Source organism: Crocodylus siamensis, chromosome 5 (genome assembly GCF_052110815.1).
Source record: "Crocodylus siamensis isolate JL-2025a chromosome 5, ASM5211081v1, whole genome shotgun sequence".
Classification (NCBI taxonomy): Eukaryota; Metazoa; Chordata; order Crocodylia; family Crocodylidae; genus Crocodylus; species Crocodylus siamensis.
The window spans coordinates 186,575,859-186,602,765 of NC_143399.1; the positions used below are offsets into that span (position 1 = coordinate 186,575,859).

At 43.6% G+C, this 26,907-nt stretch overlaps 1 protein-coding gene across 2 annotated transcripts in view; it reads left to right on the forward strand.

Annotated features, from left to right (window-relative positions):
- Positions 1-26,907, forward strand: part of ZEB1 (zinc finger E-box binding homeobox 1) — a 267,362-nt gene that overhangs the window by 181,110 nt on the left and 59,345 nt on the right. For both annotated transcript variants that reach the window (XM_090047518.1, XM_090047519.1), the window contains exon 2: positions 25,559-25,759. In XM_090047518.1, the coding sequence (XP_089903644.1) occupies positions 25,559-25,759 (201 nt within the window). The remainder of the gene's footprint in view (positions 1-25,558; positions 25,760-26,907) is intronic.

A 26,907-nucleotide genomic window follows, 5' to 3' on the forward strand; every position in this document is an offset into this window, starting at 1 on the left:
TTCCTCCACAGGGCTCTGCCTCCCCTACACCCTCTCTTTAGCACACCTGCGTAGGCATGAGCCAGTGACCCCCTCCCAGGGGTCCTCCATCAGCTATCTTTTGCCACTGGTTACAAGACAATCTTTAATACTGTGCTGTCCCATCAATTTTCAACAATATGTCACACTGTCCCTTGTCCCTCAGCAGTTGAGCAGTCTCATCCTTATTTTGATAATGCAGTAATCTATACCTCTTATGAGTACACAACATCTCAGTGATCACTTGTTCATGTCACATGGATTAATCCAGCCCTCATTCATTCCATCCACTCTAACAACTTCATCAATTTTCCTTTTTTATGGACAGAGATCAAGTCTATTGAGGTCCAATTAATCAATTTTTAATAGACCAATCAACTGGCCATCCTAGCCTTATTCAATTAATTAATCTTCTCGGTCCCCTATAATTCATTAAGCCCAGTGGGGCCAATATCTTGTTTAAATCTGTTGGGGAACAACCCCTCCCAATCTCTTCATCTTTCTTTCTCACATAATACACAAAGATCCTTTTTTGTATATCATAACAATTTTAACTAAGTGTAAGCCAAACTGACCACTCAGAGTTTAGCCTAACTGAAGGAAGAGTGACTCCTGGAAACAATACCCCGGCTACACAGGGTAACTGGAATTAGCATAGAATTGCTGTGTTAGCGGTTGATAAATTGTGCTAATTTAAGTTAGCCTTAACCCTCCTGATAGGCCAGACAACTTGAATTAGAAAAAGCAACACTCTCAAATGTAAGGCATTTTTGTGTGTGAATGGAATTCATTGAAATTAAAAGCAACACTGGAGTGTGGTGTATTGTAGTTATACTAAACTTGTTCCACAATTATGAAAGATGAAGGATATTTCTTAGAATATTAATGAGCTGGCCATCATGGAGGTCTTCACTACACCCAGTTTGAAAGTATGATACTGTAGCTGTGAAGACTTTGTATAGTTAATTTCTCACAAGCTCTATAATTATCTTTATTTGCATGCTATTTAATAAGTCCTCATAATTGATCACATTATTCTAATCGAAAAACAAGTTTTATCTGCCACCAGCTACTAATCTTCAGTCTTTCATGGATCATCTTTAAACTGGGGACATCTCAGGTATGTGCAAGAGCTGTCTGAAAAAAAAGCTTAAAGGGAGACTTTTTAGCAAAAAACTTTCAGGTACCAAACAGAGCTGCCTTTCTTAAGAGTAATTAAATCATGTTTTTAAATAGGCAAAGTCAGCCTCCAGTCTTTCTTATATCACAAAGAGAAAATAAGTGGATTATCGGGTATTTATTTTTAAGAATAACAGGTCATTTAAAGGAATTAGGCAGTTTTTTTTCCACCTGCTTTTTTCACCTCAGTTAATTGTCTCTGGTTTTCCAGCAACAGGAGTGGCCTAAGAAAAAGGCAGATGGGTGCTGCTCAGATGTTTGTGCTTCTCATGGAAAACCGTACAAATATAGTGCTCAGTTGTCTCTGCATATTTACCGTTTCACAAGCTGTACTGTCCTCTTCTCACAGGCTATATTTATCTCCAGGAAAATTAAGGTTGGAAGAGAGCTCAGGAGGTCATCTAGTCCAACACCCTGCTTAAAGCAGGACTATCCCCAGCTTCGGCCAAGCCTTTGTTTAGGTCTTAAAAAACCTCCACGGATGAAGATTCCACAACCTCTCTCGAGTAACCTGTTCCAGTGCTTTACTACCTTCCTAGTGAGAGAGTTTTTCCTAATATCTAACCTAAACTTCCCTTGTTGCAGCTTGAGACCATTGCTGCTTGTTCTGTTATCTGCCACCACTGAAACAGTCTAGCTCCAACCTCTTTGAAACCACCCTTCAGGTAGTTGCGGGCTACTATTAAATCCCCTCTTAGTCTTCTCTTCTCCAGAATGAGCCCAGTTCCCTCAGCCCCTCCTCGGAAACCATGTGCCCCAGTCCCCTAACCATTTTCATTGCCCTCTGTGGGACTTTCTCCAATTTGTCCACATTATTCTGTAGTGGGGGCCTAAAACTGGACACAGTACTTCAGATATGGCTTCACCAGTGCCAAATCAAGGGGGATAATAATTTCCCTGCATCTAGTAGCAACACTTCTACTAAAGCAGCGCAGTATGTGGTTAGCCTTCTTCACAAGGGCACACTGTTGATTTATATGCAGCTTATTGTCTACTGTAACCCCAAGAAGCAATTACAGATATAATTTGTATGGATATAAAAATGAATTTTCTTTTTAAAGAAGAAACATCCTGAGTAAAATAGTTGACCTTGGATCAGCAAATTAGAAATTGTTTTACTTTTTTGAGTACTAGTTTTACATTATGATTTTGCTGGGCGCATCTACACATACATTTAATATGCTGTAGTTAGTCCACATTAAATCTAGTACCTCCAGGGTAATTATACACATACTTTTTAGTTCTCAGACACACCCAGAGATCTGCTGCTTTGGAGCAGACTACTCCGCATGGTAGCTGATGTGCACCACATTGCACTGCATGCAGTTGTGTAAGTGGTGAAATGCTTGTCAGTGCAGAGAAAACGGTGTCAGTGCGTATTTAAACTAAAGCACCTGAGGTGTTTTAGTTCAAAAAGTGTACTGCCACCATTTTCTTCATGCTGACACGCATTTTGCCACTTATACAGCTGCATGCGTTGCAGCACCGGGTGCTTTTCAGAGTCCCTGGTGCTGCGGCACTTGCATGTGTAAAAATGCCCTCCATTGTGAGGTACTAGCAAAATGTGCAATAGCCTGTCTTAATGCACATTAACTAAAGAGTACAGGGCATTTATACACATACTTTTTTTTCCAGCAACGTGCCAGCAATCCACCACTTCAGAGCACATCTGATTAATAGAGTCTGCTCTGCATGTGAGCTGAGGCAAACTCCACTGCACCACATGCAGTTGTATAAGTGGCAAAATGCATGTAAGTGCACAAAAAATGACAGTGGTGCATTTTTGAACTAAAGTAACTCCAAGTTGTTTTAGTTCAAAAGTGCGTGGCCACCATTTTCTCAGCACTTACGTGCATTTCGCCGCTTATACAACTGCATCCATGTGACATATGCATGTGTAAAAATGCCCACACTTTAATTAGCTCCGAGGGCCGCTCTTATTAAAGTGCCCAGAGTGTCATGTTTATCAGCATTCCCATTAAGTTTGTCAAATTTTTCAGTACAGGGGCGCGGATGCACATGACACTGGTGTCTGCTGGATTTGATTTATCAAGTCTTTTCTGACATGCTGTAATTACAGAGCATCAGAGCAGCCTTGCTGCATGTGTATAGGCACCTACAGTTTTTTCAGTGACACTTTAATGCACATTAAAGTAGGCTAATGCGTATTAAAGCACACTTGTAGACACTCCTACTCGTGAGGAACGACTAACCCTTTTGGACCTTGGAAAAGAATAATAATGGATCATCAATGCCAATGCAGGATAATTCCCTTCAGTATATTCATAAGTGTTTTGCAAATTCAGATTTAAAATTCCATAAGCAATGGAACTATTTCTATGTCGTCATCTTACATGTTAGTATCATTTTGAGAGAAAATTACACATCTGATAGGAAAAATAAAATCATTTTGTGATGTATTGTAAGGGGAAAGTAAATTTGATCAGAGGCTCAGAATATTGGAAGATATGTTCCAGAGAAGGATAACTTGACAGAGGGCATGTTTACACAAGATGCTAAATGCACATTAGACTAATTCAACTACGCATTTGCACATCATGGCAAAAGCCATGTTAATGCACAGTAGAATTAGTCTACTGCACATTAATATCACTAAGGCTAAGTTCAGACATTCAAAAAGCCCGAACCTAAATCAATTGAATCTGAGTCTACCCTGCATAGATTGAACCAAAAAGCAAGTTAATAGACATTCACTTTTGATTCCAGAAATGCAGCCACATGCCTGCAGTGGCCCAGACTAGAAGCTGGGGGGTGGTAGGGCATGCTCTTCCTTCCCTTCAGCAGTGGCCAGAAGGCTGGAGAGAAGCTAAGCTGGGGTGCGGGATGTGGCCAGTTCCAGGTCCCCCCATGACTGATCACTGAGCCAAAAGATGTGGGGGGGTCCACTGCCAAGCATGTGGGGGCCCCCCCATGCTCCTGTGGGACGCTTCATCTGATCCACCATCCCAGCATTCACAAGCAGTGCCTGGTACCTTGAGGTATGTAAAAAAAAAAAAATTAAACTGTGCCTATGGCCAAATTGCTGATTCTCCAAATCAGAATCGAATCTTCAAATCTGGATACAGGCAAATTGAATCGGGACAGTAATTCAGATCAACTAATCAAATCACTGTCCACTGAATTGGGCCAAATCTGAATCCGAATTGAATACGACCTGCTTCACACAGCCCTTGTATTTACCATCCCTTTAAGAAAATAATAGAGGGACATTACCAGCTACCTGTTGATTCTGCCTTTGTCCCGTCTGCCACAACGTGGACCAGAGCCAGCAGGTGGTCTGCTAGCTAATGCTGAGAAGTGTCTGTGTAAGGCAGAGGGGATGGGAAATCCCTGCTTAGCAGGGAGTAGGGAGAGGAGGGTGGGAACAGGGGGAAGCCAGGCAAATGCCTGCAGTCTCTGCTGAGCTCCATCCAGGGAGCAGAGAGCCCCACCCAGCTCAGAGAGCATGCCAGGATGCTGGGGGAGTCTGGTTTAACTTAAACCAGCTGGGGGTGTGGGACATAAACTGGTTTGATCCAAATCAGTTGAGTCTAATACTACATTCAACCAGGTTTATCTCAAAGCAGTTTCAGTCATTTTCAAACTGGTTTATGTGCACTGAACATCTGTTCTGTTACAGGTTTAAACCAGTTTCTGATCACTTAAACCAGTTTATGTATAATGTCTGTCCCTAGACCTTCAGAAGAAAGGAAATAGTCTCCCGGCTAGGAATGTATTAATGATATGTCCTGTAAGAATCAAATTGGAAGATCATCCATGTCTTTCCCGATGAACAGAGGCATTTTCAGGAGTTGCATTAGCACCGTTTTACTTACAGGCAAAGAGCTTCTTCACTGCATGCCTCTGATTCTGTATGTGACATCACAGAAGAGCAGATAGGGTAGAGGTGCGTTCTTTATTCTCCCAGGACTACTCATTTCACTGGAAATATATTTGTGCTCTTCTCTTGTCTTTGCCATGGTTATCAAAGTGATAATCATATGAATTCTTTCTCTTTTTCATTAGTTTTGTTTTTCTATGCGTGCATGCACACACACACATAGTGCATGCACAGTATATGTGTATATATAGAAGTATGTGTGTGTATGCTTATATATATATATACACACACATACACACACAAGGTGCATGCACCGTGTGTGTGTGTGTGTGTGTGTGTGTGTGTGTGTGTGTGTGTGTGTGTGTGTGTGTGTGTGTGTGTGTGTGTATCAATGTGCTGGCTTCTGAAGGCCAGGAATGAGGTAAAAGTATCAGGGTGTCCCTGTTTGATTACTTGGTTTTATACTGGAAGCAGTGGGAAGACAAGTCTGTTCTGCCCGTAGGTTTCTGAGTGGCAAATTATCAAATTTTCATTTCCAGGTAAACCGGTGCATTATGGGACTCCATTAACTTTACATTGAACTCGGTGTTAGATAAACAAAGGGAAGCAGTAAAGAGCTTGATAGTCTGCAGGTAAAACACTAGCCCAATGTGCTCTGAGGCTAGTTTATATCATCTCAGATTTTCCTGCTAGAGCTATGTCCACTGGCATATCTAGGGAGATATTTATGCTAAGATCGTCAGGTCTTCTTTTCAGCTTCCCAAAATATTATAGAAATCTTCCATGCTAAGGGTACAGGTCTTTAGTAATAAAATGGATGAGACTGGCACAGTGCATGGATTTAAATCAAAGTAATTATTTTAATCATCAATTTTAATCATGATTTAAATCAGCAAGCCTTGATTTAAATAACTGTAATCTTTTATTGTCTTTTTATCTTTTAGTTATTATTATAAAAACGAATAAATAAATACAAATTTCAGATACATAGGGAGGATGAAGAAGGCACTGGGTAATGTGGGGCCCCTGTAAAATACGCTGGGCAATCTGGTGGTTGCGCCAGAGGAGAAAGCAGAACTCTTTAACCAATGCTTCATGTCCGTTTTCTTGTGCAGGGACCAGGACTTCCCTGCTGTGATGCCAGATGGACTCGAGGGGAACGCCTCCAGACCTCAGGTTAGGGAGGACTGGGTTAGAGAGCTTCTGGAGGGGCTGGACATGTTCAAGTCAGCGGGTCCAGATGCTCTCCACCCCAGGGTGTTGAGGGAGCTAGCTGGGGTTATTGCAGAGCCCTTGGCACGGCTTTACGAGCACTCGTGGTGCTCGGGCCAGGTACTGGATGACTGGAAGATAGCTAACATGGTCCCCATCTTCAAAAAAGGGAAGAAAGAGGACCCAGGCAACTATAGGCCCGTCAGTCTTACCTCTATCCTTGGGAAACTCTTTGAGAAGATCCTCAAGGAGCACATCTGTGATGGGCCAGATTCAGGGATGATGTTCAAGGGCAACCAGCACGGTTTCAGTAGGGGCAGGTCATGTCAGACCAACCTGATTGCCTTTTATGATCAGGTCACAAAGGCAATGGATGCAGGTGTTGCCATGGACGTAGTCTTTCTAGACTTCAGCAAGGCCTTTGACACCGTCTCCCACCCCATCCTCATTAAAAAACTAGGCGACTGTGACATTGATGCCTACACAGTCAGATGGATTGCAGATTGGCTCAAGGGTCGTACTCAGAGGGTGGTGGTGGACGGGTCATATTCAACCTGGGGGGAAGTGGGCAGCGGAGTCCCCCAGGGCTCGGTCCTGGGGCCTGCACTGTTCAATTTCTTCATCAGCGATTTGGACGACGGGGTGAAATGCAACCTGCTTAAATTTGCTGATGATACCAAAATTTGGGATGAGGTGAGCACGCTAGTAGGGAGGGAAAGGCTGCAACAAGACCTGGATAGGTTACAGGAGTGGGCTGACATAAACAGGATGCGTTTCAATACTGACAAGTGCAGGGTGCTGCACTTAGGCAGTAGAAACCAGCAGCACATTTATAGAATGGGAAACTCCCTTCTTGAGAGCACAGAGGCAGAAAGGGATCTTGGAGTCATTATCGACTCCAAGATGAACATGGGCCCACAATGCGAGGTCATGGTTGGCAGGGCTAACCGGACCTTGTCGTGCATCCACAGGTGCATCTCAAGTAGAGCCAGGGAGGTGATCCTCCCCCTCTGTGCAATGCTGGTCAGGCCACAGCTGGAGTACTGCGTCCAGTTCTGTGTGCCCCATTTCTGGAGGGATGTGGACAACATTGAGAGGGTCCAGAGGAGGGCCACCTGCATGATCCAGGGACTACAGGGCAGACCCTACATTGAAAGACTGTGGGACCTAAACCTGTTCAGCCTTGACAAGCAAAGGCTGAGGGGGGACCTGGTGTCTGTTTATAAACTCACTGGGGGGACCAGAAGGGTTTCCCCTAGCGCCCCCTGGCATGACAAGGAACAATGGACACAAATTGTTAGAGTAGATTTAGATTTGACATCTGCAAGAACTTCTTTACAGTTAGGGCGGCTAGGAGCTGGAACCAACTTCCTAGGGAAGTGGTGCTGGCTCCTACCCTGGGGGTCTTTAAGAAGAGGCTTGATGACTACCTCCCTGGAGTCATTTGAGTCCAGTCTTTTCTCCCACCCAGGCAGGGGGTCAGACTTGAAGGTCTACAAGGTCCCTTCTGACCCTACTTCTATGATTCTATGATATGATTAATTCAGTCATATTGCTTGGAACAGTGTTCATTTGCAATCAAATATAGCTTTTATTCTAAAAGTCTTCCTACTTTTAACTAATCAAGATAACATCCTATATTTGTATATTTTGTTTAAGCAAATGTAATTTAACATGCACTGTTAATAGTCTTACATTTTTTCATTGTAATATGTTACATGATTTGCTAGATGGTCATCTTTTACTCAGAAGTTGTCAAGCTGAATTTGGATGAACATTGGGATTCATTTAATTTAAGTGTACAAAAACAACATTTAAAACCAACTGAGTGTTGTTGGATAAAATGTGAAAACATCAGTGGTAAAGCTTGTGCCAAGGCCCTTCCTTCCTCCCATAGGCTTGCTTTCTTCCATCTAGTCCCACAGATCTTCCCACAAATGCCCAGGAAAGGGGGCCTAGAAATCTAGGTTGTCTGTTCCCCAGACATGTGTACTAGTTTACTGGGCCAAAAGTTGGGATGTAAGTTTATTAAAACAAGTTTTTTATTTAAACTTGATTAATTAAAGAAAGGAATTATTCACTGTACTTCATGATTTCGCAGATTGTCTCAAGGACTAACAAACAGTTTTTCAAAGGTGTTTAGGTCCTTAAATATGCAGGTACATGCCTATTGGGATTTTCAAAAATACCAAAGGCCTAGGGACAGAAATTACACATAAACCAACGTAAGTGATCAGAAACTGGTTCAAATCTGTAACACCAGTTCAGTGCACATAAACCACTTTCAAAATGGTTGAAACCAGTTTAAGATAAGTCTGGATGGACATAGTATCAGACTTAACTGATTTTGGTTAAATCAATTATTGAACTTATATCCCAGATCCCTCCAGATTCAAGTCAACTCTCAGTCCCCCAGCACCTCAGGATGCTTTGCATCACCCCTGTGGAACCCTCCCCCCAACCTGTTGCAGGGTAGGAAAGCCAGCTTTGGTCCAAGCTGTCCGCTCTACCCAAGCAGGGAGGCGTGCATGCTTTATCACCCCTGAGCTTTTGGCCTGAGCCACTGCAGGTATGTGGCTGCATTTCCAGAATGAAAAGTGAATGTCTGTTCACTTGCATATCAGTTCAAGCTGCACAGTTTAGACTAACCTGTGAAGATTGAAATAATTAAGCCTCAGGTCTTTTTGCTGGTCTGTACTTAGCCAAGAAGGTTAAGAATGTAATTTTTATTGAAATCTGGTAGAATTTGGATTGGGAGTTAGATGTCTGACATGATTTGGGGACTTCTGCAAATCTCACTGAGGCATACCTATGCATATATTATGCATCTTTAGCCACTAGAATACCTTGGAAAATGTAGTCCTGTGTCTTGCAGCCTTTTGGGATAAGAAGAGACATCAGGTTAATCCTAGGCTTTTGTTTCAGGCTTTAACTTGCATCCAAATATGTGCAGGGCAGTCACTGGAGCAGCTTGAATGATATTTGGCTTGAATTAGGCCCCTATTGTCTTAAGGGAAAACTGTTATCTCAGTACTGCACAGGTACTTAAAGTGAGACATTTTTTATACATCTGTAGGATTCCAGAATAAAAGGCTTTGTCCTGGAAGAAATCTGAAATTTGCTTTTAACCTTAGAGTTAGTAGTTCTTGTCCTCTCCTATCTGGTTTTATTCATCAGAATGAGAACTTCCTGATTTCATATCTTCCCGTCAGCTTCTCCATTTTGAATGAACTAGTCCAAATGAAGAAATGTTCCCTCTGCATCTACTAGGTAATCAAAAATTTTCAAAATCATTTAAAACAACAATTTCCCATTCTGTGCAAAAGGGGAATAGTTGGGAGGGATTTCCACTTGTTGAAAAAATAGCCCTGGACAACATTTTTCCAGGATTCCCTACACCTGACCAACCTGCCCAATAGTCTGAGCTTCATAAAACATAAATCTGAGATGAATTAAACACTAAGTATCCAGTTAGTTTCTTGGTTATTAATCCATATAGCAGCTTTGAAGAGAGGATTTTTGAAAGCTCCAGTTGTGACATCATAAACAAGTTTGAACTGAGTGTTTTATTGTTGGACACAAGTTTGGAAAAATAGGAAGTAGCAAATATCTTTACTAATAGCAATCTGTAGTCACATTTGGGATAATTATAATATCCCTATAATGTTTTTGTGAGGGAGCGGGCGCTAAGGGCGGCCGTGAAACTCCCTAGCGCCACTCACCGTCACGTTAGGGTGAACGTAGCACCCTCAGAATCTCGCCCGCCACGACTTTGATGTCTAATATATATAGTATGGAGGCTGCCTGTTTCCCTGGTGGACGGTATCGTTGTTCCTATCTCTACTCCCCAATGGGGTGTCTATCCGTGCCCTGCCTTAAGGGCTACGCGTGCCTCCAACCTCCCCTTTAGCACGCCCCAAGCCTCGCAGCTGTTCCGGGGGACGCTTGTCTTGTCCCTCGCCCATCGGGTGCCTCTCGGCCACCTGGCGCCCCACAGGGTCTATAGCGCCACCGCCGCCCAACTCTCGGCGCCATCGGGCCGGCCTTACCGCCGCCCTTGTCTCGGCGCCATTGGGCCGGCGCTATCACTGCGGGTGCCTCTCGGCCACCTGGCGCCCCACGGGGCCTATAGCGCCACCGCCACCCAACTCTCGGCGCCCTTGGACCGGCCTTACCACCGCCCTAGTCTCGGCGCCCTTGGGCCGGCGCTATCGCCTCTGCACCGCGCCCCCTCTGGGGCCTCGCCCCCTCCGGGGCCCCATACCGCGCTCCTTGCGCCTCGCCCACTCTGGGGCCCCAGAGGGGCCCAACTCGCCCACTCTGGGGCCCAACACCGCGCACCTTGCGCCTCGCCCCCTCTGGGGCCCAATCGCCCCCTCTGGGGCTTCGCCCCCTCTGGGGCCCAATCGCCCCCTCTGGGGCCCAATACCGCGCACCTTGTGCCTCGCCCCCTCTGGGGCCTCGCCCCCTCTGGGGCCTGTGCCTCCCTGGCACGATCTTCCGGAACCCCCCAAGCTGTTGGGGGGGGGGGGGCCCTGCTGAGGCCTCCTCGCTCCCCAATAGCCTCACCCGGTCCTCCGAATCTACTTGCCGTTGAAGGTGATCTTGTTCCCTGCATCATTGCAGCCGGTAAGTTTGGTAAGGCTGCCCCACTTGCCTCGGGCTGCTCAGCTCAGCCGCAGAGCTCCTGCTCCTGCAGCAGCCAGAAGGGAACTGTGAGGCAGGCTTCGGCCTAAGCTGTTTATAAAGGCCGGGCCCTGCCCCCTTCTGGCCACGTGACCCAGCTGGTCACCCTGGCAACCGGCACCTGAGCTGCCTGGGTGATTGGCAGCTCTGCCAATCACCCTCACAGTCACGGGGCACCTGCGTGACTCCATGACAGTTTTTAACCCTAATTGCTGCTATATTGTCAACATTGTTTTTTTCCCCTAGGAATACTCAAGAAAAACCATGCCTCTGTCTTATTTGTGATAAAAGGTGTAGCAGTCTAATAGTTTGGAGCTGAGTTATGTTTTCCAGGAGTTGACGAGAAGTCCACATCATCTTTTGCAGTATTCTGTAAACAGTAGCATTTTACAACTACATTTTTTGGCCTTTCTGCTAGAGGATTAGGCTACAGCACTGTACATATTTGTGTATGCAAAAGATCTGGGTTTCTAAAATGGTATGTGATGACTCAAATAGGTCTTTGGCCCTTCGATTCTTTCTTTACTTGTTATTGGTGGAGACAAGAATGTGTGGAAATAACACACCATTTAATTGTGATGCCTAATAATCCACCACAAAATAAAATAAGAAATATTGAGGCCTGAAATATAGCTATTTTGCCTGTATAGTTTTTTGATAAATATTGTCTGGGTTGACTTATTGCTGAATCAACTCAATAGACAGTAATGGCTGCTAAAAAGTAATTATAGACCAGCAAGGCAGTAATCTGTCAATCATGAAGAATGTACGTGATGTATGACAAAGGTTGTTACAGTCTGTGGAACTGAGACTTTCTTTTCTTAGCAGTGTCTTCATATGGATTTACAAAATGGTCTATTAGAGCTTTAAGCAGTTTTCAGAAGTAGATATTATTTCTTTTGAACTTATGAAATATAGGAACTAGAACTATATAGAGAACTGTAGAAAAAAAGATTACAGTAGCTTACACCTGTTCTGTTCTATCTTGTCTCGTAGTAAATTTATGTTAAACAAAATGTAAATAGTACACTTAATTAACACTATCCCCTCTCTTTTCAGTATTAAGACATCAAATGTTGTGTGGCTAAAATGTATGTAATTTTTAAAAGTGCTGGGACTGTTTTAAAAGTGCTGGGAAGTCTGTTCTCAAAGATTGAATAGATTCAGCAAGCAACCAAACTACTGTTGAGGCCCTTTGCCACTGAAGCTACATGTCTTCATGGGCCAGATCTGGCCTGCAAATTGTTGGTTTCTAACCACTAATGTAGACCTGCTGCTAGTGTTTTCCTGTGGTACAGTTCTTCAAAGAATACATCTGGATAATCCTATAGCTAACGTGTCATGCAGGCAGTTTCTAGCCTTGTGTTTCTATCACCATTACTAGTGTTTTGGGATATCTCCCATCATTGCATATAGACTAAGTACAGACAGTCAGAAAGCCCAAGGCTGAATCAATTTAGTCTTTGCAGGTTAGTCTAAGCTGCAGAGATGAAGCTGAGAAACAAATAGACACACATTTGCTTTTGATTCAGGAAATGCAGCCACATGCCTACAGTGGCTCAGGCCAGAAGCCGGGGATACACTAGAGCACAGCTCTCTGGCACATAGAGACCAATATGGACTGTGTGTATACTTCCTCATCCTGCTGCCCCTGAGGTCTTTGGGATTTGCAGTCCAGAATCACAGAAGCAGGACCCTGAAGGGTTGCTCATCACTTCCTCTTCCTGCTTCCAGGTGCCTCTGTGATTTGCCGTCCACAGTTGCAGCCAGCAGTACCTTTCAATAAATTTAGCAGGGCAGGGAAGCTCTGTACTCAGGGGAAGTGGGGTTTAACCCAGGAAAGAGGAGTTTAATCCCCCTCCCTGGCCCCAGACCCCAGTCAGGGTTTTCCTGAGAGGGTAGTCCCTGCTTCTGCCCCCGGCTCCTCCAACCCTTGTCTGGGAGCAGACAGCACAGCACAGCCCCAGGCTGGAAAGCATGCTGGGATGCTGGGGGACTCTGATTTAACATAAACAAGGAAGGGGTCTGGGACAGAAGTTTCATAAATTGGTTTGACCCAAATCAGTTAAGTCTGATACTACATTCAACCAAGTTTCTTAAACCAGTTTCAGCCATTTGAAAACTGGTTTATGTGCACTGTGCTTCTGGTCTGTTACAAGTTTAAATCAGTTTCTGATGACTGGTTTATGTGTAACTTCTGTCCCTAGCCATAGAGTCAACCACTGATTCTTAGACAGGGTACCATGCCACTCTGGGTTTCCATGAAATCCTTTTAAGGGTGCCACACAATATTAGCATTGTTAGGTGTGTAAACACTACATCTGATTTACAATATAAACCAAGAGATTTCAAATATGAATCAATAGTGTCAAAAGGTTTATGAATTGCTGTGGCCTGACTTGTTTGTGGTGGAAGCATTGATCTATTATTTTTTCTGTATTGAAAAAAATTAACGAAAGCTAGACCTGCCTTCTGTGCCATGAGTCTAAAAAGGTTGACAATCATGAGCATAGCTAAGAGGGTGCACTAGTCCAAGGTGCCAACTGAGAAGGGGGTGCCAGAATAATGCCCCCTCCTCCAGGGTCTCTGCCACATCTGAAACAGCCCTGTCCCCTCTAAGCTGGAGAAGTCCTGTGCCACCTGGCTGTGGGAGCTGTGTGCCAGGACACAACAGGGGCAGCTTTGTGCTGGCCAGCCCTAGAAACCAAGCTGAAGAAGCCCCATGCTGCCCAGCCACAGGGCTGGCTGTAGAGGGATAGGGCAAGAGTCTTTGAGGGTCTTAGCTCAGGACAGTTAAGACTCTCCTATGCCTGGGTGACATGAGGCTGCTCCAGCTCAGCTTCTAGGGCTGGTGGTTCAAAATTGTTATTCTTGTGTTCCAGCACCCAATTCCTACAGTCAGGCAGCATGAGGCTTCTCCAGCTGTGCTCCCATGGCTCAGGGCTGCTCCAAGTGAGAGGAAGGAGGGCTCATTGCCACTGCCCCACTACTACCCAACGTTTTGTCCTGGACCCCAACATTTATAGTTATGCCTTTGCCAACCACTGTTGTAGACAGCTATTCCTACGATCTTCTTACAGTCTTTCACTACAGAGTTAGCCTTTACTTCGAATTTCCTGATTTTGCTGGCTTGAAGATACACAGTTAAAGATTTTTTCTTTTTAAACATAATTTTTAAATTTAACTAAACTGATTTTCTGTGCATCCTTGCTGAATTCAACCAGCCATACAATACACTTTACTGTTTCAACACCTTAATCAATATTTCATTTGAACATTGCTACTTTGATTAGAATTATGCACTGTGATGCATGTTTTCTGCATTTAAAACTGCATATAGATCCAACAAGAGAAGTGCAGATCTGCAATAAGCAATTTATTTGTAGCAATCCATTTAGTAGGCATTTGCTCTAACAGCAATGAAAAATTTAACGAAAATGTTCATTTATTGTATAAAGGAAAGTATACCATATAACGAGAAATTAAGAGAGAAGAATTGCATGTAAAATTCAGAAGACATGATTCTGAATATACATATTTTAGCTTTATTTTAGAAGCTATATAATAATACCATTAAATAATGGATTTATCTTGTATAAACATTTCATATTCCAGATTTCATTTACAATCTGACACCAAGTTAAAACTGGTCACTTTCTTTTCTAACACAGTATTTGAAAGCAGAATTAAAATGATTTATTAATTTAATGGTGTCAAATGTTATATTTTAAGTCATTTGCATATGGCTATATTCACCACTCTGTAATCTCCATTACAGCTCCATTTACATGATGGGCTAACTCTGGTCCCCTACTCAGTCACTCTTGAAGATAACAACCTGGGGTAATATTTTTAGAAGTGCCTAAGTTGCTCAGAACCTAAATCTTGGATTTAGCAGCATGAATAATGTAGCTCTCTATGTGAAGGAAGCTACATGTCCCTGCAAGCTGATGTTGGCGACCAGCATGGACAGCTAGAGACCCTCTGGGTAAAAATTCATGGGGAATACGGCACAGGGGACACAACAGTGGGAGTCTACTACAGACCTCCCACTCAAAGTCCTGAGCTTGACCAGGAGTTTGCCCGGGAACTGACTGAGGCCGCTTGCTCCAGGACCTTGGTTGTCATGGGTGACTTCAATTACCCAGACATCTCGTGGGAAGATCACTCAGCAAAATCCGAGCGGTCGCAAAGCTTTCTCTCGTGCGTGGATGACCTCTACCTGACTCAAGAAGTCTATGGGCCACAAGAGGCAAAGTGCTGCTCGACCTGGTACTGGCTACGGGGGACGACCTAATCAGCGACCTAGTGATCGATGGGAAGCTGGGTGACAGCGACCACGAGCTGATCACCTTCACCATCCGCCGTAAAGCTGGCAAGTCAGTCAGCAACACAGAAGTCCTTGACTTCAGAAAAGCCAACTTTGACAAGCTCGAGAGGCTTGTCGGTCAGGTCCTTAGGGACCATGACCCCAGGGAGATGGGAGTTCAAGAAGAGTGGTTGCTTCTCAAGGAAGCAATCCTCAATGTACAAGCTAAATCTATTCCAACACGGAGGAAAGGCAGCAAGAAGGCACAGCAGCCCCTCTGGCTCTCCAGGGACCTACCGGACCTCCTACAGCTAAAAAGGAAAGCCTACAAAGGATGGAGGACGGGATTCACCTCCAAGGAGAATTATTCTGCACTGGTCCGGTCCTACAGGGAGCAAACCAGGAAAGCCAAGGCTGCAACTAAACTCCAACTAACTTCAAGCATCAAGGACAACAAAAAGTCCTTTTTCAGATATGTGGGGAGCCGGAGGAAAAGCTAGGGCAACGTTGGACCCCTGCTAAACCAGATGGGGCAACTGACAACTGACGCCCAGGAAAAAGCCAACCTATTAAATAGGTACTTTGCGTCAGTCTTTCATCAGTCCCGTGGGACGCCCATGCCTGTAATGGGACAGGGAGATCCAGGTGAGGGGGATCCCCTACCCTCCATAAATGCTGACCTCATAAAGGAACACTTTGAGCAGCTGGATACCTTCAAGTCAGCCGGCCCTGACAACCTGCACCCCAGGATACTCAAGGAGCTGGCGAGCATCAGAGCCCAGCCCCTGGCGCGGATCTTTGAAAACTCCTGGCGCTCCGGTGTAGTGCCCAAAGACTGGAAGAAGGCCAATGTGTTGCCGATCTTCAAGAAAGGGAGGAGAGTGGATCCGGCTAACTACAGGCCCATTAGCCTGACTTCTATCCTGGGGAAGATCTTAGAAAAGTTTATTAAGGAGGCCATCCTTGAGGGACTGGCCCAGGCTAACATCCTAAGGGATAGCCAGCACGGGTTTGTTGCGGGTAGGTCTTGTTTGACCAATCTCATTTCCTTCTACAACCAGGTGACCTATCACCTGGACAAAGGAGAAGAGATTGATGTCATATATCTTGATTTCAGAAAAGCTTTTCATCTGGTATCCCATGATCACCTCTTGGCTAAACTGGCCAGTTGTGGCCTTGGCTCCACCACGATCTGCTGGCTGGGAAATTGGCTCTGTGGTCGGACCCAGAGGGTTGTAACTGATGGTAGTCACTCAACGTGGTGCCCTGTGACCAGTGGTGTCCCTCAAGTCTCTGTCCTTGGACCCATACTGTTCAACATCTTCATTAATGATGTGGACATTGGAGTCAGGAGTGGACTGGCCAAGTTCGCTGATGACACCAAACTTTGGGGCAAAGCATCCACGCCAGAAGATAGGCGGGTGATCCAGGCTGACCTGGACAAGCTCAGCAAATGGGCAGACGAGAACCTCATGGTGTTTAACACCAAAAAATGCAAGGTTCTCCACCTTGGGAGGAAAATCCTGCAGCATCCTTATAGGCTCGGCAGTGCTACGTTGGTTAGCACTACAGAAGAAAGAGATTTGGGGGTGATCATTGACCACAAGATGAACATGAGCCTGCAATGCGATGCTGCGGCTAGTAAAGCGACCAAAACGCTGGCTTGCATCCATAGCTGCTTCTTGAGCAAATCCCGGGACGTCATTCTCCCCTTGTACTCGGCCTTGGTGAGGCCGCAGCTGGAGTACTGCGTCCAGTTTTGGGCTCCACAATTCAAAAAGGATGTGGAGAAGCTTGAGAGAGTCCAGAGGAGAGCCACGCGCATGATCAGAGGTCAGGAAAACAGATCTTACAATGATAGGCTGAGAGCCATGGGACTCTTTAGCCTGGAAAAGCGTAGGCTCAGGGGTGATCTGATGGCCACCTATAAGTTTATCAGGGGTGACCACCAGGATCTGAGGGAACGTTTGTTCACCAGAGTGCCCCAAGGGATGACGAGGTCGAACGGTCATAAACTGTTTCAGGCTGGACATAAGGAAGAATTTCTTTACTGTCCGAGCCCCCAAGGTTTGGAACAGTCTGCGAGCGGAGGTGGTTCAAGCACCTACATTGAACACTTTCAAGAGTAAATTGGATGCTTATCTTGCTGGGATCCTATGACCCCAGCTGACTTCCTGCCCTTTGGGCAGGGGGCTGGACTCGATGGTCTCCCGAGGTTCCTTCCAATCTCATGTCTATGAAATCTATGAAATCTTATGTCCTTCTTTGCTTTTTCCCTTCCTAGTGAGTGTATGTAGTAGTTTATATTTGTTCAAGTCTAAGACCACAATCTGGTACCATAACTCAGACAGGGTGAGCAAGGAATCTGCCCGGGGTGCTGATTTAGGGAGGGAGTGTTTAGAAAGACACAGCTGCCACCAGGGCTGCACTATTGTGCTGGCAACACAGTAGCAGCCAGAAGTAGCTGTTTGTCCCCATGCATCACAGCTCCTTAAGCAAACAAGCTGTATTGTTATACCTCTGCCATAATCCTGCAAAAATTTCTCAGTGCTTAATTTACTAATCATATATAAGTCCACTGAATTATTATTAATAAGGTTAAGTATCTGTACATATGTTGCAGGATTAGGCGCTGTTCCTTGAATAGGGACCTGTGTTGTCTGTGAAATGTCTCCCATGCTCACAGGTACTGTAATTCAACAGTTCAATAATATTTATTGTAAAACATGTTGATCGCATTAAAAAAACATCATTCTTCTTTCTGGTTATAAAAATGAGGCTACTTTAGAGAAATCAGGATGCTTTTATAGTTAACTGGGTATTTCAACAATTGCTACAAAGATTGTGATGGACTTGTGCAAAAAAAAACCCTTTTTTCTTTTTTGGAATACTTCCTTGTTTCTCTGAACAGAGACTCTAGTCTGAAATGTCATCTGTTGGATCTTGTTGCATTTGGCATTATTACACAGCTGTTTTTTAGGCTTTGACACTTCTGTTGGTGACCCCCCCCCTTCTCTGCCACATTCTGTCTCTGTCAGACAGAAGTGCTGTATAGATTCCTGATTCTAATAGTCTCCTAATAGCTGTGAGATAAGTTGAGACAGTGTCATAACTGTGGAAGTGTCCCTTCTATGGAAGTCCCACTTCCTTGTTTTCCTTGGAGAGCAGTCCTCAAAATGTTCTCACTTCTTTCCTAGGCAGACACTGGGCTAGGAACCTGTTCTGTGTCAGGAGCTCTGAAGCTTAGTCACAGAAGCAGAGGTGAGCATGTAGACTCAAAAGGGTAGGAGTTTAACTTCCCAGCTAAAATTCTACTGTAGTGCTACAACTGTTAGCAGACTCCCCAGTCTTGAGTGCTGTAGGAACGAGAAGGCAGATAGTTGGGGCCACTTTCCTCTACACCAGGGGTTCTTAACCTGGGGTCCACAGACCCTTTGGGGGTCTGTGGACAGATTTCAGGGGGTCCGTGAACTTGGATGGGAAAAAAATTACATCTTTATTTTCACTAACCTCTAACTGAAATTTAGCATTTCCTTCAATTATGAATGTAGGCAACAAACCACAGTAGTATTAGCAGTACCTGTGACTTTGTCACCAATAGAAATCACAGATATCACATATCACAGTTGTTGCAGATATCTCGAAATATCGTTTACACTCATCACTACTTCGAAATTACGGTAGTTATTAGACCCGCCGCTAGATCGCACGTGATTGCAGTCTTCCTGTCTACAGATGTTCATTATTCTGAGAAGGGGTCCATAGGCTTCACCAGACTGCCAAAGGGGTTCATGGCACAAAAAAGGTTAAGAACCCGTACTCTACACAGAGTCTCTTTTTATTAGAGGGACTGGTAGAACTAGTAACGTCCCCTGTCCCATCCCCTAAGGCTGCATTGGTAGCAGCATTGCCAGCAGATTGAGGGAAGTGATTGTTCCCCTCTATTTGACACTGGTGAAGCCATGTCTGGAGTACTGTGTCTGGTTCTGGACCCCCCCACTGCAGAAAGGATGTGGACAAATTGGAGAGAGTCCAGCAGAGAGCAATGAAAATGGTTAGGGGGCTGAAGAATATGATTTATGAGGGGAGGCAAAGGAAACTGGGCTCATTTAGTCTGGAGAAGAGAAGACTGAGTGGGTATTTAATAACAGCCTTCATCTACGTGAAGAGGATGGAGCTAGGCTGTTCTCAGTGGTGGCAGATGACAGAACAAGGAGCAATGGTTTCAAGTTGCAGCAAGGGAAGTTTAGGTTAGATTTTAGGAAGAACTTTCTCACTAGGAGGGTAGTAAAGCACAGGAACAGGTTACCCAGGGAGGTAGTGAATCTCCATTTTTGGAGATTTTTAAGACCTGGGTAGACAAAGCTTTGGCTGGGATGATCTAATTGGGGATGGTCCTGTTTTGAGCAGAGGGTTGGACTAGATGACCCCCTGAGGTCTCTTTCAACCCTAATTTTCTACGATTAAGTGATTCTATTTGTAATTTTTCCAGCATTAACCATATAGGGGCTGAAATTATCCCTGACTCAGGTTGACTGTTTTGAAATTAGCTCAACCATTTCAGAGAAGGAAACTGTGGAAAACAAATACTGCCAATGTTAAAAACTGTTAAGTATAACTATTTATATAGGAATTAAAAAGATCTAGTGCTTGAAACAAAGCATTGAAATATGTTGGGTGGTATTTACTCAGCCTTCTAATATGCATGTAAAAATCCACTAAAATGTGGCTGCACTGTAAGCATCTAAAAAATTCCATTTTTTTACAATCACATTTCTTATAAGGTAGCAGCAACATTCACAGAACTAAATTTAAAGCCTAAATAAGGTTTTATTTTCAGTTGCTTTTCCTGGTTTTTGATTGACTGGACAAAGTTTGTCCTGCTCTCAATTATCCTCCTACTTGTGCCTTGATAGTATGAGGAGGAAGGGAAAAAACATCCTTCCTTGAATACAGACAGGTGAGAAGCAGAGTTGGGGACAGGATAAGCTAGGAGCACAGAGGGGGAAGAGGTGGGAGGCTGGGATCAGAATCAGGAACAAGGAGCATGAGCAATGGGGAGAACTGGGAGAGCTTTGTGTATGAACTTTAAGCGGGGGAAACAAGGTTTAACATAATGAACTTTATTTTAAATTTGTTTTAATATAGATATTTAAATGTAATTCAGTACATTTTAGAAAAGCAGTGTGAAGATTTCAAAGTCAAACTGTCAAAGGTTAGAAAATTTTGTAGTTCAGGGTTACTGTGTCATTGAACTTGTTCTCCTTGCAGAAATGCATGGTGGCATCATTTTTAATTACATCATCATATATGGTGTTTTCCCTGGAATGGATAGTGCACTGGGAATGAATCGGAGATGAGCGGGGAAGTAAGTTCCCCTCTGCAGGACCCTTGCTTCACTTGTTATAGAAGTTGGAAACTGCTTGGTTATTGAGAGAGGTGATTGCAGGGGGGAGAGAATGCTCTTATCATCAAGGCAGTTGAATGCAATGCTAAGGAATTGGATGTTGTTCAATCTCCTCCAAAGAGTTCCTATTTGATACTGTACTCGGAAGTCACTTAAACTTTGCATTGGCAATCCCTGTTTTTTCTTATTGTCTGGCTTCCAGACTTGAGACACCTAGAGACTGATTTGCAAACATGCTGAGCAGAACTGCAGCTGGAGTCAATGGAAGTTGTACTTAGCATTTTTATAGCATTTTATTATTCAAAGTGCTCTGAAATAATAAGACATTACCTTCCTTATGTTGGAAACATTTTCAAAATAACAAGAGCTGTTAGTTCACTATAGTTCAAATTTTAAAAGTATAATGAAAAAATATATTAGTATTCAAGACTTTTCTTTTATAATTTTCATATTGTACATACTCTGCATGTGAACATACATGTCTGTTTCCATGTGACAAAACAGTATTTTTTTCATTTTATTACATAAATGCTAAAAATGAAAAAAAACCTAGACCAAATGACCAAAAAGGATACAGAATCAAGCTGAATCAGTGATGGTTAAAAGTACAGCCCACAAAGCCAAGCCATTTGGCCCATAGAAGCTCCCCAAGGTCTGGATATTTGGCAGTGGGGGAACAGTGGCAGTCTTGAGCAACACTACCACTTTTCACTTCCTTATAATTGTTTGGACTCATGGGGATCTGCATGGGCTGAATTTCCTGACCCTGTTGCAGGATTGGACCAGTTTGTGTGGCTGGTCTGCAGCTGGGCTCAGCAAATGGGGTCTGATCTGGTACACAGCCCAGGATCTGGTGCACAAGGGTGGACTTGGCACCTGACCCCCAAACCACTACCCAGGAACTCTTTGCAGCTCTGGATTTGTTCCACAAACCAACCGCACTCCACTCGTCTGGCCTGTATACTGGAAAGGTTGAGCATCATTAGTTTAAAGGAACTCTTCTGTCTACTTCTACTTCTATGTCTGTTAGGTTAGGAACAGACATTACACATAAACTGGTTTAAGTGATCAGAAACTGGTTTAAACCTGTAACAGAACAGATGTTAAGTGCACATAAACCAGTCTGAAAGTGGCTGAAATCATTTTGAGATAAGTCTGATACTACATTCAACAAGGTTTAACTGATTTGGGTCAAACAGATTTATGCAATGTCTGGCCCAGACCGCTTGCTGGTTTAAGATAAACCAGACACCCCCAGCATCCCAGCATACTCTCTGGGCTGGGCAGGGCTCTCTGCCCCACAGCAGGAGTGGCCCCTCCCCTGTGCTCCCTGGCTGGAGCTGCAGCAGAGACTTGAAGGCACAGAGCGTCTGCCTGGCTTCTCCCTGTTAAGCAGGAATTATTCCCCTGCCCCTCTGCCTTACACAGACACCTCAGCATTAGCTAGCAGACCACATGTTGGCTTTGGTCTGTGCTGTGGGAGACAACAAAGGCAGACAGGCTTTTGGGAGCTAATCAACATTTAGCTTAATATCTTCCTTAGAAAAGCTGTTTAAGACAAGCTTGGAGAGGCTTTGTTTTCTTAATAGGTTGATAAACACTGAGTTAGGGGTGATAAACATTCCCTGCTGGGCTACTGTGGGGCTGGGGGAAATAATCAGAGTGACGAGGCTGGAAGGGACCTCTGTAGATCATCCAGTCCAGCCCCCTGCCCCATTATTCATTAATGATGTGGAGGTTGATATCAGAAGCAAACTGTCCAAGTTCGCTGATGACATCAAACTCTGGGGTAAAGCATCCACACCTGAGGACAGGTGGGTGATCCAGGCTGACCTTGAGAGGCTCGGGAAATGGGCGGATGAGAACCTGATGGTGTTTAACACTAAAAAATGCAAGGTTCTCCACCTTGGGAAGAAAAAACCTGCAGCATTGTTATAGGCTTGGTAGTGCTATTCTAGCTAGCACCTTGGACAAAAGGGACTTGGGGGTCATGATTGACCACAAGATGAACATGAGCCTTCAATGTAATACTGCTGCTAGTAAAGCGAGCAAAACGCTGACTTGCATCCATAGATGCTTCTCAAGCAAATTCCAGGACATCATTCTCCCCTTGTACTCGGCCTTGGTGAGGCCGCAGCTGGAGTACTGCATCCAGTTTTGGGCTCCACAATTCAAAAAGGATGTGGAGAAACTTGAGAGGGTGCAGAGGAGAGCCACGCACATGATCAGAGGTCAGGAAAACAGACGTTATGAAGAGAGCCTGAGAGCCGTGGGGCTCTTCAGCTGGAAAAGCACAGGCTCAGGGTGATCTGGTGGCCACCTATAAGTTTATCAGGGGTGCTTACCATGATCTGGGGGAACATTTGTTCACCAGAGCACCCGAAGTAATGACAAGGTTGAACAGTCACAGACTCCTCCATGACCGTTTAAGAAAGAACTTCTTTACTCTCCGAGCCACCAAGGTTTGGAATACATGGCTGCCGGAGGTGATTCAAGCACTTACTTTGAATGCTTTCAAGAGACATCTGGATGTTTATCTTGCTGGGATCCTATGACCCCAGCTGACTTCCTGCCCCTGGGATAGGGGGGGGCTGGACTTGATGATCTTCCAAGGTCCCTTCCAGCGTGAATGTCTGTGAAATCTATGAGTGTCCTGCCGGGGCCTGGCCACACTTCCCTCAGCTCAGCCCTGTGGAAGCAAGGGAGGGCTGCTCTAGTGCCTCCCGGCACGTCCCTACATTTCTGGAATGAAAAGGGAATGTCTGTCCATCAGTTCAAGTTTTGCAGGTTAGACTAACCAGCTTAGGCTTTTTGAATGTCTAACCCTAGCCTTAGTGAGCTGTAGTTGTAAATTAGAAAATGTTTTCAGGTATGTAAATGTATGAATTATTGCTGTTCTGTGGAGAGAGAAAATTTGCAGCAGTGCTTTATGCTGTCTTTTACACCAGTGCTTCTCAAGGCTTATAGAAACTAGTTTTCACAACTAGAGGTTGCGCTAATTTAGATTCCAAGGTTAAATAAAAGAAAAGTAAGGTTTTGAATATCACACTTGTAGATGAAGCTGAATTTTATAGTTAGTTGTAACTCAGAATACATGGGGCTTCACATGTATTATTGGAATGCATGGGATACTTCTCAGTCTATTTCTCTGAATGGCATACTTTTCTGTCTATTTAGACAGTTAAATAATTATTATAATATGAATCTGTTTGATAATTCTTATTACTGGAATTTCAGATATAATTTATTTCCATTTCCGTTGTATCCTCTCTACATAGTGGAATCACAATAGAAAATTCTGCAAAACATACAATTAAATATAACTTGTATTTGGTCTTTTTCAACTTACTGTATATTTTGTTTGTTTCTTTTTACTAGTATTGTGTTTCAAACATAATATACCTAAAAAGTAAATATTAATAATAATAGAACAGAAAGGCCATGAAATATAAATTATACTGTATATCTACCAGAATATGTGTTCTAGGTTTGTCTCTGAATAACTTAATAGCATGAATAAGTGGTGGGGCATTTTACATTTTTGCAAATAACACTGTGCACATAAGAAATATGGAAACATGTGGTGATCTTTTTAAATTCAAAAAGGGGCTTTTGTCATGCTCATGCATATTTTACATGGGACATTTTCCTTCTGAAATGGAAGGAAATGAGCTAGTGGCTTGCCGATTCACATTGCAACACTCCTTCCTTTTTAAAATGTTTTTTAATGGATAGAATACCTGCTTCAGGAAAAAACTCTGAAGTCAAAAGAGTAGGAATTTAGTTTCCTATTTATCTATCTTAATAGCAGGATTTCAAATGAAAGAATCAGTCTGCCTTCTGGAGTGGTAGCTGCGCAAATAGCCCCAAGTATTCAAGTGACCTAACGTAGCATGATTATGTGCATCACAGATATTCTTTTAACCTCTAAAGGAGTGTAACGGCTATAATGTGTCCATTGTCACAGCTGCGCACTCATTCATTGATAAATATTTGCACATGTTAAAGCACCATTCTTATTCTAGATATCTAGAGCATTCACATAAACATATTAAAATCTGGTAGTGGAATAACAATATGCTATATGTGTGAGAGAACCCAACGCATAAAATGCAAGTGTAAATAATTTCTATTAATAATACTAAAATTTCAGTAGAATTAACATTTGTTCCAAGAGACTTTCAGAGAAAGAAATAATATTTTCCTACAGAACCATTTTAACAGTTTCAAATTATAATGTAACGTCTGCTCTGTATCTCTAGGTTAAGACTATTTTAATAATATTTATTACCACGTGACAAAAGTACATGCTGCACTGCATAGTCTTCTTTCCACATAACTGTCATAATGTGCCGAGGGGGAGAGGGGGGAGCGTTGTTTGGTTGTTTTTTTTGTTCAGTCTGAGGAAAAAGCCTCCTTCTTTCTGGGTACTTAGTGATGGGGGGAAATGTAACATTTCCTTTGAAAGCTGCCCCCTAAGTTTCTTTTTTGCCTTATATAGTGTGATGTAGGTTCGTTGTGTATACCTGCCACATCATTTTGCCTTTAAAGAGAAAAATGCACAATAACTGCTAATCAGCAGTTTTTTTGTTCAGTCTGAGGAAAAAGCCTCCTTCTTTCTGGGTACTTAGTGATGGGGGGAAATGTAACATTTCCTTTGAAAGCTGCCCCCTAAGTTTCTTTTTTGCCTTATATAGTGTGATGTAGGTTCGTTGTGTATACCTGCCACATCATTTTGCCTTTAAAGAGAAAAATGCACAATAACTGCTAATCAGCAGTATTGTCTTCCTAAACATGTTGGGTGTACTATAGTAACACCTTTAAACAAATCATAGAACTACTCTCGGTACTGTCTAATATAAGAGTGTTTTTGTTCAGTTGTGTTTTGCTTTTTGTCTCTGTGCAGTTACCAATTACAATAATGTGGTAGAAGCAAATTCAGATTCAGATGACGAAGACAAATTGCATATTGTGGAAGAAGAAAGTGTAACAGATGCAGCAGATTGCGATGCTAGTGTGCCAGAAGATGACTTGCCAACAGATCATACAGTATTACAAGAAAACAGTGAAAGAGAAGGGAGTACAAACAGTGGTTGGGAAGATGAAGGTATGTTTTCATTTTGGTGCTAATTCTCTAAATAGAGAAGATAGAGAGAAGGAAAAACTTGTTCAATAAATTGTTTAATATACTTTATAAAACATTAACCCTGTGCTTTGTGCTATTTTAACCCATAAAGCTTGCATGGAAAGCAGGGTTACTTCAGTAATTATGGGAAAAACAGAATGGGTAAAACTATAAGGTATTATGAGACTTCAGAATTATGCTGAAGCTTTTCTAATATTCCTATTCAAGAGGCAGGTAAAGCTGAGCACTTTTTTTAAATAGATCTTCTCTATTCTATTATAGCTTCCTTTTGTGTTTTAAGTATTGCCAAATAGATTCCATAGTATGTTGGAAGCTGGAAGTCTGTAGAGGCAGCATACCCAAGTATGTCTGGGAAACAAATACCTCCTATAATTCTCTTTCAAGGCTTTTGCATGGCAGGTATGTACTTACCATGGTTGCCACTCAGCATGAGGACATGCAACACTTTTACCCCAGTATAATTCACATTGGTTTTGCCAATGGATTCAGAGTGGACAGCCAAACAGCTATTCAAACTGCCTGCTTTAGCTTGCAGTTACTATATTTTCTTGCATATAACACACCCCCAATAAAACAAACCTTGTTTTTGAATGGTAGAATGTAGAAAATAAAAAAGATTTTTCCAGAGTCATGGCTGACTGTGTAAAAGAGTAAGTCCTAGAAACATAGAGGGCACGTCCACATACTGCACAGTTTGCAGCGCCACATACTGCACAGTCTGGTGTTCTCCATACTGCAAGGGTGCACTGCCCAAGCGTGCACTAGACTAGTTTTTTCCCATGGGATTTTTTGGCTCCTGGATATTCAAGTGTCAAAAAAACCCAGAGCAGTGCACGCTTGGCCAGTGCACACTGCTAAAAAGTGAAGCCAGCCTACCCTCCCTGGTGCAATGGAAATGCCATGGTTGCAGCCCCGGGAGACCCCCAGGACCCCAGGTAAGGCTGCTGGGGCCAGCACAGTGCTGGCCTCAGCCTCTCCTGCCCCACCTGGGGTAACTTGCTGTGCACTTTGGCGCAGGTGTTCCCCAGAGACAAGAAGCAGAGGCGCAAGGTGCGCTGCCACTACTTGTCATCGGGGAATCAAACATCCATGCACATCTGGACGCATCC